Raw genomic sequence first — 12323 nt, 5'->3', positions numbered from 1 at the left:
CACGATAAGAACAATCATAGCGGCAGTTCCGCCGCTTCATCGTTCTTATAGGTAGGGATGAGCTCAGGTGTGTTCGCATGGAACACGTGCAGAGCCCACCAGGAAGTCGGCGCTGCGCTAATCACAGGCAGTGAGACATTGCCCCGATGCGTGGCTGCAGAGATCGGGCAATGTCTCACTGCCTATGATTAGCGCAGTGCTGCGCCGACTTCTTGGCGGGCTCTGAACGTGTTCCATGTGAACACACCTGAGCTCATCCCTACTTATAGGCAACGGGAGGAGATGTCCCCCCCCCTCCCGCTGCCATTTGGTGAAAGATTCGCCCGCCGCCGGATGACGAGCATAGAGATTTCCGATGACCAGATGGTCACCAGTCATCTCTATGACCGTCGGAGGCCCAGGCTCGACGTTATGACCCGGAAGTAAACCAAGCCGTGATCGCGGCTGTCAGCATGAGATCGGTGAATGTTTTTTTCCCGATCTCATGCTTTCCAGACTGGAGGAGAGATCTGGGGTCTTACTGACCCCATATCTCTCCATAAAGAGGACCTGTCACATAGATTCCTATTACAAGGGATGTTTACATTCCTTATAATAGGAATAAAAGTGATCAAAAAAAAGAAAATGTAAAAAAAAGTGCAAAAAAAAAAAAAATAATTAAACGCCCCTGTCCCCGCTAGCTCACGCTCAGAAGCGAATGGCGACGTAAGTCCCGCCCACATATGTAAACGCCGCTCAAACCACACATGTGAGGTATCGCCACGTGCGTTAGAGCGCGTGCAACAATTATAGCACTAGACCTCCTTTAAAGATTTTTAGCCAAAAAAGACTGAGTACTATAATAAAATCAAAAGGCGCTTCAACGTATTAATTTAAGGGTGTGCACGCTTATGCAACCATGTTATTTTAGTTTTTGATTTTTACTTCCCTCCACCCAAAAGATTTCAGTTTGTTATTAAACTAGGTCATATTAAAAGTGGAAAAAGTTCTGAAATGATTTATCTGTCTTATTTTTTTCCTTCACAAAAACCTGACATTTTAACAGGGGTATGTAGACTTTTTACATCCACATATATATATATATATATATATATGAAAATTGATCAATCCTGATGTATTGATGGCCTATCTCTTAAGGCGAAAAAATGACATGCTGTTACTAGTGTAGTACAGCATCATCATATAACTGGTGTGGTGGTGATCATGGGCACTGACTGGTGACAATACATACAAAAAGAAAAAAAGATAATATTAATCGTTTTTTCATTTTTTTTATTTTTTATTACGTTTTTGTTTTCTTTTGTGTTTTTTTTATTTTTTATGTAGCACTGTCTCCCGAAGGAGCGGCTGATTTGATTTGGGCCTGCACTCTAGTAACAAAATCCCACTGACTTGCCTCAGTCCCCTTGACACAGCTGTGGTGCAATACAATACAATATAATATATCACAATATACCTGTATTGTCCTCTCAGGATCCACTGGCTCTACCTGCTGGGAGAAAACAATACTCCACACAACGAGATACTTAACCAAAGTATATTTTAATATATATATATATATATATATATATATATATATATATATATATATATATATATATATTTGTAAATAGGTGATTACAACAATTGTACTGTCATCCAACATAGATTGACAGGACAATGAACTTTGGTAAAACAGTTACAAACAATATATATATATATATATATATATATATATATATAGGAGCAGGGCCGGTGCTACCACTCGGCAAACTAGGCAGCTGTCTAGGGCACACTGCTGCCTAGGACCACTGATTTCCCTCCGTGCCTGCATGGTCTACAGGCTGCAGCATGTATCTAACTCAGTCTCAGGCAGCTGCTCCGTCTGGCCGGTAGTGTAATTAGAAGCGCAGCGCAGCACTAGAGCCAGTGCTAGAGGAAGCAGAGCCGAGGCTTCCTGTATAGCGCCGCCTCCTCTGAAATGGGCAGGGCAAAGTGGGTGGAGTTAGGGGTGGAGCCAATGGGGGCAGCAAAATGAGGTTTCGCCTAGGGTGTCAAAAATCCTTGCACCAGCCCTGTATGGGAGCCCCCCCTACTTTTGTAGCTATGCGTGAGATCTCACTTAAAGTGCTCAGTCTTTATCTTCGGATCTTCGCTAGCAAGCGTAACACCATATAAATTTGTAATCCAAGGTTAAAGCAGTTAAAATTGAATTAAGGATGATCCTACTATTGCTTCCACAAATATAATACAGTGCTTGAAGTATGATGGTAAGTAGGCCTTATGCCTGCCTAGCGTCAGTTGCTATACTCCTTCTCCATGGGACTAGGTATCCCAGCGAGGCCTGTATATAAGTCTGACTAGGTGCAATGGTTTAGAAAACTGTGGGTAGCAACCCGCTCACCAACTGGATCAGAACCTTGGTATGGTAACTTTGGTCTGGTAGTTGCAGCTGGCTTCTGTGTCAGTCACTCCGTCCCGTTCCGACAGGTGGACCTGGCCTTCCGATGCTCAAACAAGTGTCTCTGGATCCTCTCAATCTGATCTCTGAGTCGCTGGCACTTCAGGTCACTAACACAACCAAGCAGGGTTGCGCTCCGCACAGGCAATAGGTCACTTCCTCCAGGAGGCCTCTGCACAAGTCCTCACAGGCAGGCCATGCGTTCCCAAGAGACCTAAAATGGCCGCTCAGGGTCCTTTTATGTCCTACCCAGCATGCAATGCAAGAGAAGGTGTCCATGGGTAGGTCACTCAGCATCCTGGGTAAAGGGGTCAACTCTCCAATGTAAATAACAGTCACTTCCTGTAAATAGTTCAATGCTTGAAAGCCAAATATCATTTAAGTTCACTTTCAGTATTTGGCTGCTAGATGGCGCTAAAAACACTAAGCTATAGAACCGTCCATAGACTTTCATTATAATGCTAATACACATCAGAAGACAAGGATATCAGTGCTACATTTATTTTTATTAACACACTGTGACCAGAGCAATATAGTGTTACCACAGTAACATTGTACTGCTCCGTGGAAGTGATTAGGATTTTTTCTCATATCGTCTTCCAGGACAGCCTTTGAGATATAGGGCTCCTCCCTCCGGGACAGGAAACACGTCAAGCCAATTAAATAAAAGGTGTGGTCCTCCAGGCCCTCCTCAGTTTTTGTGTTTCCTGCCGGACGGGAAGGAGCACGTCTTGGAACTGGTAAGGGGAGCTCCTTCTCAGGGGTTTTACCTGGGGAGAGCGCCTTGATGGACCTGGCCCTTAGCACCCCTCGGTCCGAACGAAGGGAGGAGAGGGTAGCTTTCAGTCCCCGCTGCCATTTAAACGTTCGGAGAGAACGGGACCCCGATACGCGGCAATCTCCCCCTCGGAGCGCTAACCGCTCGTACCTGTCGGTCGGAGGCGGCGGGAGACGTTCGCTCTACCGACCGGCGTTCGGGTACTGTGAGCGGTACGTTCGTAAGAACGCACGGCGTCGGGGCGGAGTTTTTGCGCTCTGGCGTACGGAAGTGGGAGAGACGCACTTCCGCCGGATTCGCGTCATCAGGGGGCGCCGCAGGACCCGTTCCAGTCCTTTGGGCGCGGCGGTGTGACTACAGGGTTGCCTGGAGCAGTGTGAAGGCTCAGAGAGACTGAGTGATACACAGGAACCATGGAGAGTGCGGTTGTGCAGGTGGACTCCGGTTCAACAGGCTCCAGTACCTCTCAGGTAAGCTTGGTGAGGGCAGACCAGGACTTACACTGGGGGGTGGGGGGTCACTCTGACCCGTAGCACCTTCCCGGGGTGGAGAACCTGCTGGTGAAGGGGGGCACTTCCTAAACAGACCCTAGAAGCACAGTGGTGTGGTCAGGGGTGGTATTTTAATGGGACCCTGTTTTTCTTTGTTTTTAGGTTAAACAGGACAGAGCCCAGATACCTTTACCCAGAAGGAAATGTGCCGTGTGTGGGGCTAAGTTAGGCACCGGTTGGGAGAAGCCGCTTTGCCCAGATTGTGTCAGTAGCCTGGTAAAAGAGGACTCGGTGGCAACTTGTCACAATGTTTTAACATCCGTAAAGGATGAGATTGCATCCACCTTCCAATCTTTTAAAAACATGATGGATAGGATGCAGGGTACTTCTGTCTCTTTACCCAGAGCCGTGAGTATGCCTTCCTTATCCGAACCAAGTAGGAGGAGGTGGATAGGGAGAGGTTATCCAGGTCATTAGCCTCCTCTAGGACAGAGTCTACTTCAGAATCTGAGGGGGAGGAAGAGGCCATTAGATCAGCCAGATACAAGCTGTCTTTGGATGATGTGGGTGACCTCCTCAAGGCTATATATGACACCTTAGAGATCAGAGAAGAACAGGTCCAGCTTTCAAAACACGACATGATGTATCAAGGGTCGAGTGTAATGAAAGACAGGGTATTCCCCGTCCATAAGTCGCTAGTGGAGGCGATTCTGCTGGAGTGGGAACAACCGGAAAAAAGGCCATTTTTTCAGGTAGCCTTAGAAGGAGGTTCCCTTTTGAATCGGATGCGGTGCATCCCTGGAACAAGGTTCCCAAATTAGACGCTCCCTTGGCTAAGGTCTCTAAGAAGACAGATTTGGCCTTTGATGATATGGGTTCACTCAGGGACCCTATGGATAAGAGGGGAGATCTGCTGCTCAAGAGAGCCTGGGATGCCTCTTCCATCGGGCTTAAACCGGCCCTAGCAGCTACCTGTGTGGCCAGAAACTTGGAGTGTTGGCTTACACAGTTACAATCACATATTTCTGCAGGTACTTCTAGGCAACAGCTGTTGAAGTCCTTTCCGCTACTGTTTAAAGCGGTGGGCTTTTTAGCGGATGCCTCGGCAGAATCAGTCAAACTGGCTGCTAGATCAGCAGCACTAGTGAACGCTGCCAGAAGGGCCGTTTGGCTTAAGACCTGGTCAGGAGACACAGCTTCAAAACTAAAGTTGTGTGGATTACCCTTTTCAGGGGACCATTTGTTTGGGCCCGGCCTGCAAGAGGCGTTAGAGCGCACGCAGGATAGAAAGAAAGCTTTCCCAGAAAGGAAAAAGAGACCTGAAGGGAAACGCCTTTTTCGAAGCCCCAGGCAGCAAAACCTGCAGGAAAGGGAGGTTCGCCCCAAAAAGCATTGGACGGGTCACAAGGGAAGAGGCAGAGGAGGTATCTTATTCAATCCTCCTCAACCCTCCCCTAAAACCCAGTGACTCCTGCGTCCCGGTGGGAGGAAGACTGGGGAAGTTCCTCCCACAGTGGGAAGCTTCAACCGAAAGTCCGTTCATTCGAGATCTTGTAAGGAACGGCTACAGGTTGGAGTTTGGTTCAGTTCCCCTCCCGAACTTTCAAGTAACAAGGTTACCAAGGGACCAAGAGAAAGCAGAGGCTTTGGCTCTTCTTCTGGGGGATCTGGTGGACCAAGAAGTAATGGTGCAGGTACCTCAGGAGGAGCGAGGCTTGGGGGTTTACTCCCACGTATTCGTGGTAAAGAAACCTTCGGGGAAGTTCAGGTTAATACTGAATCTCCGTCCCCTGAACAGATTTATAAAATACAAGCGGTTCCGGATGGAGTCAATCTTCTCGGTAACCAAATTCCTGTTTCAGGGCTGTCACATGGCCACAGTGGATCTCAGGGATGCATATTTGCATATCCCGATTCATCCGGAATCTCAGAGATTTCTCAGGTTGGCGGTGAGGTTGAACACGGGGGTGTTACACCTCCAGTTTCGAGCTCTCCCCTTCGGGCTTTCAGCCTCACCAAGAGTCTTTACAAAAGTTCTGGCAGAGGCACTGGCCCCATTAAGGCTCAAGGCTATAACAGTGATCCCATATCTGGACGATCTACTGTTCATAGCCCAGTCGGCCCAACAGCTGCAGAGGGACATACAGGAGGCCTTGGTTTTCCTGCGCTCACTGGGGTGGCTGATAAACCAGGAAAAATCCCAGCTGACCCCCTCACAGGAGGTCCTGTATTTAGGATACAGGATTTCTTCAGTGGAAATGAGAGTATTTCTTCCGGAGGAGAAGATCGGCAAGCTAGAGCAGGCGGTAGCCCAGCTTCAATCTGGTCGGGAAGCCCAGATCAGGGAGGTGATGAGAGTCCTAGGGTTGATGACATCATGCTTTCCAGCGGTGGCCTGGGCAAGACATCATCAGCGTCCTTTACAAAGACTCATGCTCCGTTATTGGGATGGCAGGCAGGAGAGCCTGGATCAGGTTATGCCCCTATCCTCGGCAGTCAGGAGGTCTCTTTGGTGGTGGCGGGCCCAGGTCAACCTAGACAGGGGTCTTCCCTGGTCCCCACAAGCTACGGTGGTGGTCACGACTGATGCCAGTGCGCTGGGTTGGGGTGCCCACCTAGAGGGAACCTTAGCCCAGGGTTCCTGGTCGAACCTAGAGACAGGTCGTTCCTCAAACCAGAAGGAACTTCTGGCAGTCTGGAAAGCTATAGAAACATTCCAGTCCCGGTTACATGGCAGGGATCTGCAAGTTCGCTCAGACAATGTGACAGCAGTAGCCTACCTGAACAAGCAAGGGGGAACCAGAAGCCCTGCACTGCAGGTAATTGCGGACAAAATCTTCTGCTGGGCAGAGAAGAATTTGTCCTCAATATCAGCCATTCACCTAAAGGGAACCCAGAATTTCCTGGCCGACTTTCTCAGTCGCCAGAAGATAGGTCAGGACGAGTGGGCCCTCAACAAGGAAGTGTTCGAGGAGATCGTGTCATGCTGGGGAAGGCCAGAAATAGACCTATTTGCAACAGAAGGCAACAGGAAGGTGACACAATTTTTTTCGGTTCACCCACAGGATCGGGCCAGGGGGATAGACGCCCTTGCCAATCCATGGATGTTTGGCCTGTGTTACGCCTTTCCTCCCGTAAGGATGGTGGCGGAGGTTCTGCAGAAGTTCCGTTCGGAAACTACGGACCTCATTTTAGTAGCTCCTTTTTGGCCAAGGAGACCCTGGTTTGCCAGCATAAAGAGATTGGCCGTACATCCTCCGCTGTTTCTACCAGTCAGGGAGGACTTACTTTCCCAGGGGCCGATCCTGTGCCCTCAGATAGAGAGGCTCAAGCTTGCGGCCTGGTATCTGAGGAACAAATCTTAAGGTCACAGGGTTTCTCAGAGAGAGTGATTAGGACCTTGTTAGAATGCCGTAAACCTGTTACTAGGGCAATTTACGCCAAGGTAGGAAAGAGGTTTAATTCCTGGTTGCGAGAACAGGGGATTGCAAGTCCCGGGGTCCCGGCAGTCCTAGATTTTCTACAGGCAGGGGTAGAACTGGGCCTATCTATCAGCACTCTAAAGGTACAGGTGGCGGCCTTAAGTGTTTTCCTTCAGTCCTCCCTTCAGCAGAATCCATTTGTCAGGAACTTCTTCAAGGCTCTATCTAGATCCAGGCCTGTGAGAATGAAGTCCTGTCCTACTTGGGATTTGGCCTTGGTTCTTAGAGCTCTGACCCAAGATCCATTTGAACCATTAGAGGGGGCTTCACTTAAGTGGATTGTACTAAAGACTGTATTTTTGATAGCGATCACGTCAGCTAGAAGGGTCAGTGATCTACAAGCGCTCTCGGTCAGAGAGCCATTTCTGTTAATCTTAGAGGACAGGGTAGTACTTAAGACTGATCCTAGTTTTCTTCCTAAAGTGGTGTCCACTTTTCATAGGACACAGGATATTATTTTGCCAACTTTTTTCTCAACCTCAGACAAGGATGAGGCGAGATCTTTAAGTTTGTTAGACGTCAGGAGAAGTCTATTGATTTTTTTAGAAGCCACTAAGGTCTTCAGGAAGTCAGACTCACTTTTTGTTAATTTTTCGGGCGCCCGCAAGGGCTGCAAGGCGTCCAAAGCGTCTATCGCCAGGTGGATACGAATGGCGATAGTTAAAGCCTATGAGTTAGAGGGGAAGCAGGCACCCTTAGTTAAGGCACACTCTACAAGGGCGGTTTCCGCATCATGGGCAGAGAGGGCTGGAGCCTCTCCGGAGGAGATCTGCAAAGCAGCAACGTGGTCCAGCTACTCAACGTTCGCAAGACATTACCGTCTGGATTTATGGTCTGATAAAGAGCAGACTTTTGGACGTAAGGTCCTCCAGGCAGTGGTCCCGCCCTGACAAGGTGAGCTCCTTGCTTATCATCTCAAAGGCTGTCCTGGAAGACGATATGAGAAAACCGGAGTTAGACTTACCGGTAACTCTTTTTCTAGGAGTCTTCCAGGACAGCCTGGCTTCCCACCCAAAGTTGTTTAAATTGGACTAAGTGGTGAGGATGTGTATTAACATGATTGTTAGTGTGTTATGTCTTTCAGAGCCTCCCGGCGGTTCTTGGAGTAAAACTGAGGAGGGCCTGGAGGACCACACCTTTTATTTAATTGGCTTGACGTGTTTCCTGTCCCGGAGGGAGGAGCCCTATATCTCAAAGGCTGTCCTGGAAGACTCCTAGAAAAAGAGTTACCGGTAAGTCTAACTCCGGTTTTTTTTACACAACATGATTGCTTATACCAGTGAATTTCACTGTTTATTACCAAATTTTTTACTAAATTAAATTGATTCATTCAGTGTCTATTGTACAGATGGGCTGTGATTGGCCCTGTCTGTACCATGTGATCACTTTGACCAATCACAGCTAGCAACACAATTGTACATAATGAATGGCATAAACAAAAGCCATCTATTGTTTACAATTGTCATGTCACCATCATGTGATCCAGTGGACACAGCCGATGACAGATCATGCAAGTCGTGTTCTGGGAGGACGTCATATGACAACCCCGAATGAAGAAGGTCCAGCCCAACTGTCATTTAACAATAAGCTGGGCAGGAAGTGGTTAAAAGTCAAGTTGAATCTTTAAGACAAGTAATTTTTTTTATCTCAGTAATGTAAATAAACTGTTACCAGGTGCAGAAATGTAATCTAGCCCTATTGTAGGTTTTGAGGTCATTGGTCCAGAGCACAGAATAAGCATTGTGTTGAATTTCTGTGTTTCATTGCATTTGGCTGGTTACCGGTGTTCTGCCTAATAGTGTCCGCCCATCAAATGGTGTCCGCTCCGTACTGCGCATGCGCAGTACGGAGCAGACGAAGCTTCGGAAAATCTCCGAAGCTGAACGGCGCCTGCGCCGTGAGTGGAGGTGGTAGCCCCACCATCCAAGCAGACATAGGGTTGTGAATTTTAGAGGGCCCCTCGCGGGCGAGCTTCGCTCGCCACGCTTCGGGCTCGGCCTTGCTCCGCTCGGCTCTTTTTTATTCTAACTCTATGTCCACTTGGATAGTGGGGATAGAACCTGGACCGTTCATCCTCGGCAATTTTCGGAATCTGTGTTCCTGTGTACTGCACATGCGCAGTATGCAGGGGACACTATCTGATGGAGGACGCTATTTGACAAGACACCGGCCCTTGGTTCTATAAATGAGGTTTGCCTGTGACACCTTTTTTTTTTTTTCATGCAGACTTAAAAACGATGGCTTCAGTAATTTGCTGTTTTTTTCCCCCTGACTTACAGACCCAGTTGTAAACTATAAAGATCTGTTAGCAGTTGTGCATATGTCCCACAAATCTGACCTATCTGTACGTGTGGCCATCTGTAGAAAGGTAAGTAAAAAGGTTTATTTAAACAAAAACAATTTGATGACCACACACATGCGTATAACTAAACCATAGAATAAAAATGTAATATATTGCAGCTTATTAGTCCTCCTTAGGTGTGGCGGCTGCATTTGTTTTTCAACAAGTACAGAACATTTCTGTTAATCATGCCAGTCACTTTTTGTGAGGTGAATTGGAAGCAAAAACAATGTTCTATATCTTAAATAAACTACTAATTCCATCAAACCCCCCCCCCCCCCCCCCCCCATGTAGTGGAGTGGAGAAAAGGCAGGCACCATTGACAACCATGGCTTCCTCACTAGATGTAGTTAAGGAGTGCGCATAGCCACCCAGGGACGGCAAATGTGTTATTCACAAAATTACCAGGTAAGAATTAATTAAAGTGGAAGTAAACCTGAAATCTCAAAATTGAAATAAGCAGTCTACCTCACACAGCAAAGCAATAGAAGCCATCTGCCCCCAGTCTGGTCAGGAAAGGACCAGCCAGTCATCTACAATCCTCTCCAATTTCCTACAGTGAAGGAAACGGACACACAAAAAATTTTGGGTCGCTACCTCCTGTCTCCTGTGACCGACAGACTAATTAGGAGACTTATGCATGGGCATGAAAGAAGGGGCATGTCTCCCACAGCCAATCTCAGATCGCTCCTGAAAGAGCTCCAGCCCCAGGAGAGAGGGAGAGGGAGACATCACTGTCATTATCAACAGAGCCGAACAGCTTCACACAGCCGAGCAGGAGGATACAATTAACCCCTCAATGGCTGGGCACTTTTACTTGAAAGTAGGGCATTACAGTAAAAGTGCCCCACCATTGAGGGGTTAATTGTGTCCTTGGCTCTCTCCCTGGCAGTTGTAGGGTTAAATCTGTGTGAAGCTGTTCGCTCTGTCCATATTGATGTCCATAGTGATGTCTAGCCCCCCTTCCTCCTCTGTTAGCAGAGAGAAGCACAGATAAGCAGTGTCCATGTACTGATTACTGACATTTGCTCTCCTGCTATAAAAGTTTGCACCCCCCTGTGCCCCAAATGCTGCCTTGTTTATGAGAACTAATTTTACAGATTTCAGCTCAGCATTTAAGCTGAACTAGTGTGATTGCTGGGGGAAGGGGGCGTGTACAGATGGGAGGGGAGTCCTGTGATGGTCCCTCGACCTACTGAGCTCCAGCCTGTAGACACGCCCACAGATTGCCATTTTTCGGAGGGCTGTGACACAGGCACAGGGATGAGAAAATGCAGGTACAATTAATGTACCTCTTTAAAGAAAGGGCTAACACAGTGTGTTTATCTCTAATTGTTTAACATGGGGTTTACATCCACTTTAACTTAAATTTGTTCATTCGATGCCAGAGATTTTTTTTCTCAATCCACACCGATCAGAAGAAAGCCCGTAATGACATTGAATTATATTCAGTGACCTATAGAGTGATCTGTCTTTAGCAGCAAATAAGAGGATGTGATTATGCTGGACACATAAAATGTGTTAAAGAACCACAATCACACGTCTTATAGACATATCTGCTGACTAAAAATGTATTAATAAGTCTCAATGTATAACCAATATGCCATAATCAGTCTCGTAGCAAATAATCCTCAGTACAAATGCAAAATATCACCTAACTTAATCTGTATGCTAAAAATGCAATAAAAGAGAAAATACAAGAAAATTGTCTAAGAAATAGTCTGTCTCTTTTTCCAACTAATAACATTTTATAAATGCTTCTGCGATAGTGTAAAATATAATTTGGGTTCATATCATCCTTGTGAAAGGGGAAGCTCCCCTTGTTTGCCCTAACACCCCCCCCCCCCCCCTGTCACATTTGGCACCTTTCGGCAGGGGAGCAGGTACCTGGTTTAGAAAGCTACCCACTCCCACTTCCGGCTGAGCTCTCAGCGGTGAACTCAATCAGAAGGTCGGCCTCCCTCCTCCTCCCACCATCAGGCCATTCACAAAGCACAGCGCGCTTCGCACATGTGCAGTAGGAAACCGGCTGTAAAGCCGCAAGGCTTCACTGCTGGTTTCCCTTAGATGAGACGGCGACGCCAGCACCCGAGGCCACAGAGCTTCTTCTGTATGCTTGCCATATGGTGTCACACTCCTCCTATCCACAAGGGTGCCACAGGACTCTCTCAGGCTCTGCCCTATGCGGTGCATCACAGGTCATGTGACCTCATCAGGGGAATCTACATTTTAAACTTTCTAATTTTGTAACTATGGTTTTAGGGACTAGGTTCAGCTCTGTGATATTATCGACTTTATGCTTGTGGTGTTACCCACAATCGGTGTTCGCAGAGCTGATCTCTTTGACAGTTGTTAAATAGAAAGAGTATGTGTGTGTGTGTGTGTGTGTGTGTGTGTGTGTGTGTGTATATATATATATATATATATATATATATATATATATTTATTGTGTGTGTGTGTGTATATATACCTCTAAGGTATTCATACCTCTTGAAATTTTCCACATTTTGCCATGTTCCAACCAAAAACAGAAATGTATTTTACTGGGATTTTATGATAAATGTGAAGTGGAAGACAAGTGATAAATGGTTTGCGATATTTGTTTTACAAATAAATATGTGAAAAGTGTGTCATGCATTTGTATTCAGCCCCCCGAATCAATACTTTGTGGAGCCACCTTTCACTGCAATTACACCTGCAAGTCATTTTGTTTATATCTCTACCAGCTTTGCACTTCTAGAGTGACATTTTTGTTCATTCTTCTTTGCAAAATAGCTCAAGCTCTGTCAGA

At 46.9% G+C, this 12323-nt stretch overlaps 1 protein-coding gene across 1 annotated transcript in view; it reads left to right on the top strand.

Annotated features, from left to right (window-relative positions):
- Positions 1 to 12323, top strand: part of LOC143924327 (neurobeachin-like protein 1) — a 305361-nt gene that overhangs the window by 215496 nt on the left and 77542 nt on the right. Inside the window, exon 27 of the mRNA XM_077448578.1 lies at positions 9471 to 9559. Within this exon, the coding sequence (XP_077304704.1) occupies positions 9471 to 9559 (89 nt within the window). The remainder of the gene's footprint in view (positions 1 to 9470; positions 9560 to 12323) is intronic.

This window comes from Lithobates pipiens, unplaced genomic scaffold, assembly GCF_037356315.1.
Source record: "Lithobates pipiens isolate NorthernLeopardFrog02 unplaced genomic scaffold, aLitPip1_a1.2 Scaffold_22, whole genome shotgun sequence".
Taxonomy (NCBI): Eukaryota; Metazoa; Chordata; class Amphibia; order Anura; family Ranidae; genus Lithobates; species Lithobates pipiens.
The sequence above is the reverse complement of the archived record's forward strand: the minus strand, read 5'-3'. Positions and strand labels throughout refer to the sequence as shown.